Raw genomic sequence first — 13,954 nt, 5'->3', positions numbered from 1 at the left:
GAATGGCAAGTTCCTCAAATTCTCTAGGAATCAGTTTCCTTCTCCATAACAAAAGGAAAATAATAGTGCCTGTCCTCTGGAGTTGCTGGGATGGTCCTATGGAATAATGTGCTAAAGTACAAAACAGAAAGAAGTGCTAAATAAATGATAGCATTTATCATCTTGAGGGCAAGTATATGTTCTTTGATGAGTGAATAACTAACAAATTGCATTTTCCATTTTCATCTGGTGGATCTGATATCTATATAGTAATGTCAGAAGATTTAGCAGATTGTGATTTTATTACACTTGACTTGGTATAAGATGGAGGTCAGAGCTGTTTTCTAAAGACTAGTAGAATTTAGAAAAAAGGAAGGAAGAAAAAAGATAAGGGAGGGTAGCTAAGGGAAGAAGAGAGGTTGCTAAACACATAACTCAAGTCTTCCGTGAAAAGTTTTACCCCTGCCCACCTCACCTCACTTCTTCCCAGCCAGAAAAATAATAGCTTGGCTTCTGACACAAGCTGACAACATAATGCACTGTGGTATTATCATTTTTATGGAACCATATTTCCACAAGTCCAATACACAGATATTTCAATAAAATATGGAGGATATGGTGATTTTAAAACTCAGGGCGGCCAGGCGCAGTGGCTCACGCCTGTAATCCCAGCACTTTGGGAGGCCAAGGCCGGTGGATCATGAGGTCAAGAGATTGAGACCATCCTGGCTAACATGGTGAAACCCCGTCTCTACTGAAAGTACAAAAATTAGCTGGGCATGGTGGCGCGTGCCTGTAGTCCCAGCTACTTGGGAAGCTGGGGCAAGAGAATTGCTTGAACCCAGGAGGTGGATGTTGCAGTGAGCCGAGGTCACACCACTGCACTCTAGCCTGGGGACAGAGCGAGACTGTCTCTAAAAACAAAACAAAACAAAACAAAAAACTCAGGGCAAAGAACAGACAGGCAAATCATATATGGCTAATAGATAATAGTTTCATTTCTCTCATAAAAGTATTAGCAAATGACCATAGACTTTTACACTTAAATATTTTTCAATCCCTCACACCATTAAAGATAGGAATAGTACTTGATTACTCTGTTATATTGATATTGTAAGCAGCCTGGGAGTTCTATTTAAAGAGTTAATATACTTATAAGCCTATTTTATAGGTATCTGCCCTTCTCTGTATCCATAAACAGGCAAAAACACATTCCATAATGTTTTATAAATTTTAATGATTTTCATAATTTCTGTCATGGATGTCAGTTGACATGATAAATGAATCTCTGAAGAACAATTCCAAATATTTAATCAATATCACAAATGACTTAAAAAGAAACACCAATTTGTTAACTAAAACTACACACATAATTTATAGCTAATTTATAATTCAAAATTAAAGTCTGTTCTAAGAAAAAATAATACCATTTTAAAATGAGAAACAACTACATGCAAAGAATTTGTTAGTTAAAAGTTCATTAGCTGTTTTCTTAGGTAATACTAAACAGCTCTCACATGTTACTTAGCAATATTTTTGGCAGTTATAGCTAGATGAAACATCCTTCAACCAATAAAGTCTTAAGAATGTATGATTTAAATAAATAATACTGGTAGAACAATCATTGTGATGGTGATACTATGTCTTGTTCATTGTTTTCATTTCATATATAGTTATAGATATTTATATCTATTAGATAGTCAATGTTTGGTTCTATAAACTGTTCTCCAGCAGCACAGTTGCATCTCTTAAATTGTATTCATCCAGGAAAAAGAAAACATTTTTAAAATCAGTTTCATATTAAAGAATATGATCCCCAATTCTTTACTATTGAGACTACTATTGAAGTCAGGAGATGTGAGCCTGTTAGCACAATCCTGTGTTTTCAGCAAAAAAGGCTACACACATGTACTCACAGGTACTATCTAGCAGTTTTTTTTTTTTTTAATGAAGTAGATGAGGCTGTGGTTTGTATATACTAAGGAGAAAGAGCAAAAACGTAGCTGAGGCACGTGTACAGCATGTGCAGCTGATAATTCCTAATTCAACAGGCAGTAAAACCTACTGAGTAAATAGGGAAACTCCCTTGTCTTTTCTAGGGCTGCCCACCACACATCACTGGATCAAAGCTCTCCACCCCTTAGTGGAACATCTCCATCCTACAAGTACACATTACCAGGAGCACAAGATGCAAAGGATGATTTCCCTCTTCGAAAAACTGGTAAGTTGGTTTAACAAGAACTCTGTTTGCTCTTCTATAACACACCTGTAAGTTTCATTTTGCCACACCTCTAGAGGAAAGTCAAAGGATTTGAGTCATAGATCATATACCTCCCCACCCTGACCCCAGCATAAGCAAACATGCTCACGTGCACATGCATACACACACCCTGCTTATTTCCACATCAGTTGATTCACAACATAATCAAAATATCTTTTTCATTTTAAAAGTTTATCATATTTGAATTTTAGCCTAATTATTTTCTTATTAGGAATAAATAAAAGTAAAAATTTGATTTCTCAGAAAATCTAACTCTTCTCCATTAGATAGGGCCTTTGTAATGTCTTTCATCAACCTGTTTTTCTGCTGAGCCTCAACCATTTACCACAAAAATGAGAATAATACACTTTAACATTTTTTGACAAATATTTTACAGACCTTAAATTTTAATTGTTTTTGTGTTGAAAGCAGGTAAGGCCAAAGCTACCTTCTGAGTGAGTGACTTGCCTAATATCTCATGGATAATAATAGAACTCGAAGTGAAATTACACCTGATAATCCCATGCAGTTATGTTAACATTTATTTAGGGGAAATAGCACAATGAAGCTTTTATTTGGAATTTAGTAAACAGTTCTGTGGCTCTGAGGATTGTATTTGTTGTCCCATCTTTGTCTCCTTTCTGAGCACTCTGATGTGTATATATTTAATGTCTTATATACTCTTACTGCTATAATAAATATGATTAAACCTTAAATAGATATACATATAAATAGCATTTGTGTACATTCTATTCTAAATCTCATGTTGTTTGCCAAAGGCAGTTCTTTAGAGAGTAGTAAATTTAAAAATGTTTATCTCCACAACTGATCTGAAAAGATATTCATATAAGATAGCTTGGTCTATTGTATTTGACTCAAATCTATGGGAAGAAGTATAGATTTATTTATTTTATATATGAAATCTGCTGAGTGAAAATAATTTCAAATAATTATATTCATTTTCCCAAGCAATTTTGAGTAATTAAAGTGAATATAGATTATAAAAACACATGCTGAAGCTATTTTCTGTCATGTTATTTACCTGTAGCATTATAAAGATTTAAAAATAAAATTAATTATGAATAAGAATTTGTTACTCATCATCTATCCTGTATTGTACCAGGCACTAGGAAAGGATGTTTAACCACTGCAAAACAACCTGTGCTTTTTAATTTAAATAGCCCAAAGATTTTTGCATGTCTACTAAATGATGATATCAGTATTATAAAATACTTTAATAGAAGTCTATTCAAAGGCAAGGATAATTGAGTTTTATGCACTGCATCAGAATTTCACACTATTGTCTACAATCAGAATGTCTTTCTTATAAAGAAACTTTTCTACGATAAAAGAACAAAAGCAAAAAGTGAGCCTCTATGTTATTTCTAAAACATGAGTATACTTTATGAAAAGTGGTTTATAAAGAACATGAGTTTTAGAATGTGGGGTCTTTGATCTGCAGACTTGACATTTATTTGTGAGTTGCATGAGTAGGAGCTCATTTACTGAAGTTATGTAGATACTAACCCAGGTCTTAGGGCAGTGACTGGCATTCAAGAGTCCAAGGAGTTACTAAAAGGAAAGAAAAATATGGATTCCCCTTATGGTAGGGGGTTACTGATGAGTGATACAGTTACATTCACAGAGAAAGCCTTCTTTCCTGCTGAGCACACAGCCTTTGAATATATCCTTACCACTGGGAATATTGAAAACTGACTGCAGAACTGATATTGACTTTGAAAAGAAGTGGAATTTGGGAACATTAAGCACACAGAGAGAAAATCTAGTATTTTTAATACTTAAGGAGAAGTACTAGAAACCCATACTTTGTGCCCCACTGTTGCCATGCGAACAGCTTAAGGTTTTTCCTCTGTGAAGAATAAATAACAAGCTGTTAATTTATTCTCATAGAAATTCTCAATCCACAACAAGATTTAAAAAGAAATCCTGCTTAGGATATATATGTAACAAACCCTATTTAATTCTGTACAAATATGCAAGACATTTTCTTTGCCTTATTATGTGCTATATAATAATAGTGAAAATCCCTGTTCTTTTCTAGAGGTATTTTTTCTGTGTTTGCTCAGTATTTCATGTTTCTTCCTTTTATGTTGAAAATATGATATTTATGAGGTGTCTGGCTGTTGATCTGTAATACTAAACATTTTCAAGCATTGTAGTAATAAAGTTCTTGAACAGCCATTAATACTTTAATAACTCTATAGGGGTTTCAAAATATTCCTTAATTCAATTCCCATCATCTGTTTAAGAAAAGTAAGATATAATTAAATACAGATGTTTTCTACACACTATCTAAAATACTTAGAGATACCCTTTATTAATTACAAAATAGATGGAACTCTTTCAGCTTTTATAAATATAATCCATTTGGTGTCTTTACAATTCCATTGTGAGAAAACTTAAGACATATATTTGCACTAAAAGAACAATGCTGAAATGTTGTCAAATAATAATTTTTACTTCAACATTTATTGTATTTCAGTGATTCAAAAGTCTTTACAAACAAAGTAAACAACAAAATTTTACCTTAATAAAACATATGTGATGATTGGGTAAACTGTTTAAAATAATTTGTATAAAGCTGCATTATACTAAATGAAATCTAGAATAGTATCATTGATCACAGAGCGTAAACACCAGCACAGCTACTATAGAGTGATGCTTTGTTATTACAGCCAGATTCTAAACCTCTGCTGTCTGCTTGGATTTCATTGAACTCAATCTTAGAGTTAAAAGACTTGTTAAATGAGTGTATTCTATCATTTGATCTATGTATGATACTATTTTAGTTTCTTTTAAATCTACATCTGCAATATGTATTAGCAAGCAACATTTATGAGAGTAGAACTGGAATCAGAGTTAGAAAAGTCCTAATGATCTTACATTGACTGAGGTAGCCCTAGGGATGTCCCTTAAGCAGTGAGCACAATTTGGAACCTCTCTTGACCTTTAAAGACCTTCCGAAGACAGTGATAACCCAGGAACAGTTAACTACAGAAATCTCATTTGCCACAGAAATCTCATTTGCCGCAGCAATCTGACCTATGTCACACAAAGTGGACCTTTACTTCCTTCCCCTTAGGAGAATCACAGTTGCTCCTAGAATTTGGGCATTTTAGAAACATGAAATTATATTAAGAGTTGGCTCTACATGCTTATTCCAATTCACTTTTCTTTAAAACATAGGAATGGAGTGTCTTCTCCTCCTTTCATAACAACAGACATCAAAGGCTTTACATAACTGGTTTTGAATTGGTTTGAATTTTTATATTTATTGCCCACACTTAAAGTAGTACTTCCTTCTAGAATTATACTTTATAATTTCTTTTGTTCTATAACATAAGGATGTGTTGATAGGAAAATTTGGAATATTTTACTAAACGTACTTTGGCTGAAAATAGTATCATTGCGGTAGTAGATGACTTTATTGGTTTTATATAGTATACTGCTGGACTGATAATAAACTATCAAGTACGGAAAGGAAGTTTTGAAAATAGTACATATTTCCTGGCATTTTGGAAATGGTACTTATTTCTCGCAGAGATTCTACATATGTGGTGATTTTGAAATGACCTTCAAAACCATTTGGATTTTCTTCCAGTGAGTGTGTGCATATGTTTCATAAAATATTGTGATAAAAATTTTTAGAAGTTTTATGCTCCATTATATTATTGAGGTTTTACCCAGCGAACTTTGACTTTCTTTGAATATTACAGCCTTTCCATTTAATACTTCTCAACAAAGTGAGTTGGCTGGCTAGATTAACCTCTTAAAGTACACAATCCATATAAAGCTTTGCTTGGGCTAATAAGAGGTTTTTCTAGCCCCACTGAAAAATTTATTTTAATGGTCAGCAACACTAGAATAAGACTCAAAGATGGAAAGGGTCCAAACATAAGTGAAGGTTTTGGAAGGCCAATATCATTTTCCATACTGAGTAAATTGGAAAGAAGGCAGAGATGAGATATGCAGCTTTATAAATTTCCTCTTGGTGTAGCAGTCAGCAGTTATGTTCTAGTACCTTGATGACCTATTCAAGTCATTATAATGAAAACAACAATATATTTTTTAATGGTTTAGAATATCTCTTCTTCTCTCTCCCTCTTTCTGTACCTCTCTGAATACACTTGTGCATGTGTGCATTGCATACATGAACATTATACACATTTCTGCAAAGATATCACTAAGATGGCTTAGGCTTATAATGATATTTGCTCAAAATCTTATTCAAGGTTGGCAAACATAGAGCATTTTTATATATTTTAGGACTCTATCTTGGTTACATTGTTTTAACTAAACTTGTTTAAAATTATTGAAATATACTCTAGTAATGAATTTTATACCAGTTTTCTCAGAATTGAGAAGTAATATGGCCATTGTAATTCAGGCTTTGAATCCACACATACCACTTGCAAATTTGCCTCCTCATTCTTGAGTGATTAAACTCTCTAAGCCATGATTCCCTCATCTGTCAAACGAGGAAAATAATTGCACTTGATTTCCACAGTTATTTTGAGAATGTAATTAAATAATGCATGGAAAGCACTTAGGATCATACCTAGGATTTAAGGAGTGCTTACTCTTGATTGTATGTTGGTAGTTGACAAGGAAATTTTATTTATTTCTATTATGTCAAAACTAAATCTCTTTTTGTTGTAGAAGGTCTTTTTAATGTCTTACATTCTTCCACCTTTATTAATAAAACAAGTCAACTAAAAAGAGTGATCAGTATTTTCTTTTTAAGCTATGGGCAACTCCCAGGACTATTGTCAAAATGGGGATAAAGTTTTTTGTTAATTTTGCATATTCTCTAGCTTTTAAAGTTCGCAATGGTATCCAGAGGAAGCAGCAGGCTGCATGCCTATAGTCCTAGCAACTCAGGATGCTGAGGAGGGAGGATTGGTTGTCCCAGGAATTTGAGTCTAACCTGGGCAACATAGGGAGATCCCGTCTCTTAAAAAATAAAATTAAAAACAGAACAGCAGGCTTGTTTTTGTTGTTTACCAGAGGAGGAAGTTTGATTGATGATCTGTGCTCACTAGGGTCAGAGTTTTAATTTCTGCTATTAACTTCATTTTTAAACTTTACTTTTAAGAAAAGTTTTAGATTTACAGAAAATCGAACAGCTACATTGTTGCCTCCTCCCAACCCCTAGATTTCTGATTTTTTAATATCTTGCATCAGTGTGGTACATCTGCTGCAATTAAGGAACAACTATTGATACATTATTGTTAATATAGTCCATAGTTTATATTAAGTTTTACTCTGTGTTGTAAGATTCCATGAGTTTTAACAACTACATCATGTCATATATCCACCATTACAGTACAATATAGAATAGTTTTACCACCCTAACAATGTCCTGTGCCCCACCAATTCATCCTTCCCTGCACCCAACCTTTGGTAACCACTAATTCTTCTGCTGTCTCTATAGTTTTGCCTTCTGGGGAATGACATTGAGCTACAATATATGGCCTTTTCAGACTGGCTTCTTTATTTGGCAATATGCATTTAAGATTCTTCCATGTATTTTGGTAGACTGAAGCTTTTTTTATTACTGAATAATATTCCATTGTGTGGCTGAACCACTGTTTATCCATTTACTTCTTAAAGGATGTTTTTGTTGCTTCCAAATTTTGGTGATTATGAATAAGCTGCCATAAACATTCATATGCAATCTTTATGTGGACATGTTTTCAACTCAATTGGGTAAATACCTAGGAGTGTATTAACTGGATCTTATGGTAAGACTTGTTTGTTAAAAAAACAAAAACTAAAACAAAACTGTCAAACTGTCTTCCAAAGTGGCTGTACCAATTTGTATGCCCACCAGCAATATAACAGAGTTCCTGTTGCTTCACATACTTGCCAGCACTTTGTATTTTCAGTTTCTTTCTTTTTTCTTTTTTTTTATTGTAGTCATTCTAATAAGTATGTAGTGATTTCTCATTGAGGTTTTAATTTGTAATTCCCTAATGATGAGTGGTGCCAAGCATCTCTTAATATGCTCACTTGCTATCTCTATATCATCTTTAGTGAGGTGTCTTTTTAGATATTTTACATTTTTTTAATCGGGTTGTTATCTTATTGTTGAGATTTAAGAATTATTTGTGGCCGGGTGCGGTGGCTCATGCCTGTAATCCCAGCACTTTGGGAGGCCGAGGCGGGTGGATCACGAGGTCAAGAGATCGAGACCATCCTGGTCAACATAGTGAAACCCCGTCTCTACTAAAAATACAAAAAATCAGCTGGGCATGGTGGTGCATGTCTGTAATCCCAGCTACTCAGGAGGCTGAGGCAGGAGAATTGCCTGAACCCAGGAGGCGGAGGTTGCGGTGAGCCGAGATCGCGCCATTGCACTCCAGCCTGGGCAACAAGAGCAAAACTCCGTCTCAAAAAAAAAGAAAAGAAAAAAAAAAAGAATTATTTGTGTATTTTGGGTACAAATTATTTGGTTATTTGTCTACAAATATTTTTTCTCAATTGATGATTTATCTTTTAATTCTATAGCAGTGTCTTTGACAGAACAGAAGATTCTAATTTTATTGCACATCAATATTTCCTTTCATGGGTCATGCTTTTAGTTTTATATCTAAAAATTTGTTGCAAAATCCAGGGTTATCTAGATTTTCTCCTATGTTTTCTTCTAGAAATTTTACAGTATTTCATTTTGATTTGTAATTCACTTTGAGTTACTTTTAATGAAAATGATAAGGTCCTTGTCTACATTCATTGTTTTGCATATCGATATCCAATTTTCTGGCAACATTTGTTGAACAGATTATCCTCCTTTCTCTAAAGAATTCCCTGAGTTCCTTTGTCAAATATCAGTTGACTCTATTTCTGTGGGTTTATTTCTGGATACTCTATTCTATTTTACTGGTTTATTTGTCTGTTCTTTTGCCAATATCACACTATCTTGAGTACTGTAGCTTCATAGTAATTCTTAACGTTGGGTACTGTCAGTCCTCTAACTCTTCTTCCATATTATGTTGGCGGTCCTGAGTCTTTTGCCTCTGGGTATTGAGTAAATCCTAGAGATGAATGACATAAGACCACATGAAAATATTTAGTCAGAAAGAGAATGGGGAGGCTGTCACATGAAGAAAGACCATGACTGTTAAGGTAAAGTCTCATCTCTCTTTTAAGGGGCAGATACCAAGAGCAGAATGTAAAAGACAAAAATCAGAAAGTTTGTGCTTAGAGAAAGTTTGAGTTTTAAAAATAGGTATGTTAAAGTTTGAAACTTTAGGCTGATTAGCAGGAAATATTTTTAAATCTTGTTTGAAGAAATTAAAGTGTATAGTCTAACAAGTTGTACATGTTTATAATTAGAAGGAAATTAAAGAAGAATACAGGTTCAATAGCAGCTCAGAGACTGAGATGGTGAGACTTCTTCCTTCAGCACTGAGTATAGTAAGTTTATTACTTCATAGAATGAAGATCAGAAGGGATTAAATATGTTGGGAAGAACAGTCCATTGATTCTGTCATTTTTATTAGAGTTTCATTAGCAATCTTCTAATTCCAGCTGTTCCAAAGAAAGAGGTCATTTACAAAGTTGTCCCTTTTAATTTTGGGCAATGAGACGGGAGAGAAGGAAAAGGACGAGAGCAGATTTCTACTCAGCACTTAACACTGGGCTGGAAATTGTGGTCACTTTGAGCACATAGAGAGGATTAAGGAACATTTTTGCTTTCAAGGAGCTCAGAGTCTGACTCTAATCGATTTTTCTCAACCACTCCTAATGTAAGTAAGCATCTTCTAAATTTCTGATTAACAGTCTCTTTTTATAATGCCTATGCTCAAAATCTGCCCCTCTCCTAAACAATGAATTAGAAAGAAACAAAAATTCATTTAAATTTATTGTTGTGGCTATAATTTTTTTTTCTCCTTGTTTTGTCAAACTGAGCTTATCATTACCTATATGATTGAATTTAGAATAACTTTTATTGAGCATTTATTCTAAAGTAGTTATTATGCTAGGTTAGATGTTACAGAAATGTGTAGTATCTGATTCAGGTGTTGGTCTCCTCTAAATCAGCATTCTCAAAGAATACTGGGGATTCTCAAATCCCCAAATCAGTGCATTTTTCTCAGTCTTCCTTTTTCTCTGGCTTTTGACCCCATTGTCCAACCCATGCTTCTTAAAATTTTAACCTCATGAGCTGCACTTTCATTCATCAATCTCTCTGTTTTTACCACTGCATCCTTTAAATATGAGGTTCCTAAAATTGCATGGTCTCTTCCATTGTTTTAACTTTTCAGTTTCAATTGTCACCATCTTAAAAACTTCGATCCTACTTGTTATTCATTCTAATCAGTAGCTGTTGGTCAGGACTGCCTTCATTTTTTTTCCTCTAAGTTCTTTTATTTGGGATCTAACTCCACATCTCTAAACTTAAACCCTTTCATAGACTTCAGGCTAACATTTCCAAGATATCTCTCAGCTATTTAAATGTAGCAGATTTGGAAGCTGACCTTCCCATCTTCCATACCTCAGGACTTCCTCCTCCTGCTGAGTTTCTCAATTCTGCCAATGTCTCTCTCCCAAACATGCAAGCTTGACTTTTGGGTTCAGTTCTGGCTCTGTCATCATCTCTGTTCTTTAGTCCACTCTGTCACCAAGTTACACCTTTTCCCCCACCTACTTTTTCTCCTTTTAAAAGTAGAAAGCATCTTTTCAAATGTATTTTTTTCTTCCATAACAGTGTAAACCTTGCACAGAGTAAGTGCTTGGTAAATATTTGTTGAATGGAGTCTCTCATCTTCTCTTCTTGTCTGATGCTTAGTACTTGTTAAGAAATGATGAATCATAATTAAAGCCAACAAAATATGAATCAGAGCAACATTCTATTTTTTTGAGCCATCTTAAGTACATTTTTTCTACCCATCTTAAGTATAACATTTAAACCATCTGAAATAGAATAAACTGGTTAGAAAAACAGTGTTCCTCTTTGAGCCCCTCCAGAATCTGAATTCAGTGAAAATCTGTTCAAACCATAATTCTAATTAAAGGTTTTAGCTGCCAAATAATATGTTCTGGTTAAAGCCAAGTTAGTATTATGGAGTGTTTCATGAATAACAGCAGAAGCTTTATACTTGCTGTTGATTTTCTCATGGGAAACTCAAGTAAAGGAGAATGATACCTCCCTGTTGACTTTAACTTTTAGAAATGCAAAGCATGCTGAAATTGTACATAATTCTCTTCTAAAGAAAAGGAAATCGCATTTCAATGGTTTTCCTCAGTGTCTTATTGAGTTATGGTGGGGCACAATTATGTCTGTTAAATTGATTTACCAGATGGAAGGTTACACTTTATATTTAGCTGATTAAGTTGTAAGAGACTAGAATTGTATCTCACACTATAAAGGTCATATATAAAATTAAAAAATATTTTGATTAGCTATTCTGAAGCAGTTGAAAGGTTTAAACTTGTTCCTCCTCCTCTTTTACTTATATAAACTAAAAATGAAGTTGTTCTTAGAAATAGGCCTATCACAGAGTTGGTATTTGGCTTAATAATATCTCAAATGGAATCTGTAAGACAACAGCAACAAAAAAAGAGAAATATTCCAACTCAGGTTTTAGAAATTGCTTATCTTGGCTATTTAATGTATTCTTAGTATTTTATGATTAAATTAAATGATCCTTAATTTATACATTTATACTCTATGGAACTTTCATGGAAAGATTTAATAGAAAAAAAAGTTATGCTTTTTGCCTTTTTTCTCTTTTGGTTCTTTTGCAGATACACAAGTACATTAATAAAGATTTTACCGTAGAAAATTAAATGTGGCAAAGTATTTGCTAAGTATTAAGCAAATTGTTGTCCTGGCATTTTTGCTGTGTGACCATATATCATTAATACTGCTCTTTAATATCCTGCTACATTACCTAAAAGTAATGCATTAAAAATACAGCCCAGCAAATCTGATCTAGCCAGAACCAGTATTTCAGAATATTCAGACTTCCAAAATAGCACACCAATCTTGGAATTCATTCAGCTAATATATTGCTTTCCTGTGGATGCTGTAACAAATTACTACAAACTTAGTTGCCTAAAGCAGCCTATATTTGTTATCTTATAATGCTGGAAGTCAGATGTCCAAAATGGCTTTGACTGGCCTAAAATCAAGGCATCACCCCTGGTGTGTTCCTTTCTGGACACTTGGGAGTGAATCCCTCTCCTTGTTTCTTCTGGCTCCTGGAGGCTGCATGTAAGTTCTGGCTGTGGACTCTTCCATCCTCATGGCTACCAGGACCAACCAAGCCCTTTTCAAATGGCATTGTGCTGACATTTCTCTGCCTCACTTACTTATTTTTTAAGGAGCCCTTGGGTAATCCAAGTTAATCATTTTATCTTTAAGTCAGTTGATTGGCTACCTTAAATCCATCTGTAACTTTAATTCCCCTTTACCACCTAATGTAACATAGTCACAAATTATGGGGAGTAGAACATGGATATGTTTGGAGTGGGGCATTATTCTACCTACCCCAATTGCTTAGAGTTTTTGTTAAGACCATGTTTTCTACAGTGTACTTTGACTTACTACCTTTTTACCATTTTATGTAAAATTTGTTTGAGATACTTTAATCCAGTCATCCAGAGAAAGTTGACTTAATAGAAGATGTTTAACTGATGATCTGTCTAGAAAAGGATTCAAGGAAGGCCTGAATGAATTCAGAGGTGAAATATTTCCTTTATAGCCATTCAAAATACGTAATATTGTTTCCTTTTAAATATATATTATAAAGAAAATTGATAATATATTTCAGCAAAGTTATAAATGCTATTGAGATAGAACTGAATTACTAAGAATATTCCAAAACCCTAAAGGTTGTCTAAAGATTATAAAATCAAAACTGGCAAAGCAAAATAAATAATAGATGTCCAAGTGACTTGGAAGGTTCTGAAACAGGAAAAGAGCATGAAGCAAGGTGGTATTTGAACTGGGGGGAGGACAATCTCCTGTTGGTCAGAAGTCAGTACTGACCCCTTGTCAGTGATGCTGCTGATCATGGTACCTGAAGGTATCTGAGGGTCTGTGGAGTTGAATAGACTAGTGGTTGTACCTAAATACCTGAAATGATATTGAGAGAAATAATAATAATTAGTAACAATACTTAGGCATTTGAAAATACATGTACATGTCTCTTTATTAAGCTGAACAATGTGATTCCCTAAAGAGATAAATGAAACTATGTTCTGTCCAGAAATCTCAGAACTACCCTGGGCTCCCAGTTTTCCTTCATTTCATCTGATACTAACTTCTGTTATTGGTTGCTCTTAAATCTCCTCTTTCTTATCATGCCTACTGTTGTAGTTCATTCCCTATTTTGTTCAGTCTCCATTCCAGTTATTAACCACTGATTCCATCATACTCCTGTCCAGTCAGCCCTTTGGCATTTTAAAGTTTAAGTGTATTCTTCCTGCCCTCTAAAAGAGCCATTTACTGCCTCTTCTGTTATGTACAAGACTAAAGCTCCTCCATGGAAAGCACAATCTCTCTCCTCTCCTCATTCCCTCTCTGACCTCTCTCAGCTCTCCCCACTCCACTACCTCATACCCCTTTGCCCTAGTAGTACTGAAAAATTGAAATTCCATGAACAAATATTTCTGTTTCCCATTCATACAAGCCATTGTCATCTGGTTTTCCAAATGCTCCTTACTCTTCTTAAAGTGTCCTCTTGA

The 13,954-nt window shown here is 34.2% G+C and overlaps 1 protein-coding gene across 27 annotated transcripts in view; it reads left to right on the top strand.

Annotated features, from left to right (window-relative positions):
- Positions 1–13,954, top strand: part of HDAC9 (histone deacetylase 9) — an 898,499-nt gene that overhangs the window by 505,238 nt on the left and 379,307 nt on the right. For all 27 annotated transcript variants that reach the window (XM_032286709.1, XM_032286690.1, XM_032286700.1 and 24 more), the window contains one exon: positions 2,079–2,200. In XM_032286709.1, coding sequence (XP_032142600.1) covers positions 2,079–2,200 — 122 coding nt within the window. The remainder of the gene's footprint in view (positions 1–2,078; positions 2,201–13,954) is intronic.

Source organism: Sapajus apella, unplaced genomic scaffold, assembly GCF_009761245.1.
Source record: "Sapajus apella isolate SASKATOON/1434 unplaced genomic scaffold, GSC_monkey_1.0 scaffold19, whole genome shotgun sequence".
In the NCBI taxonomy this organism is placed as follows: domain Eukaryota; kingdom Metazoa; phylum Chordata; class Mammalia; order Primates; family Cebidae; genus Sapajus; species Sapajus apella.
Note: the sequence above shows the minus strand (reverse complement) of the source record. Positions and strands in the feature narration are given on the sequence as shown.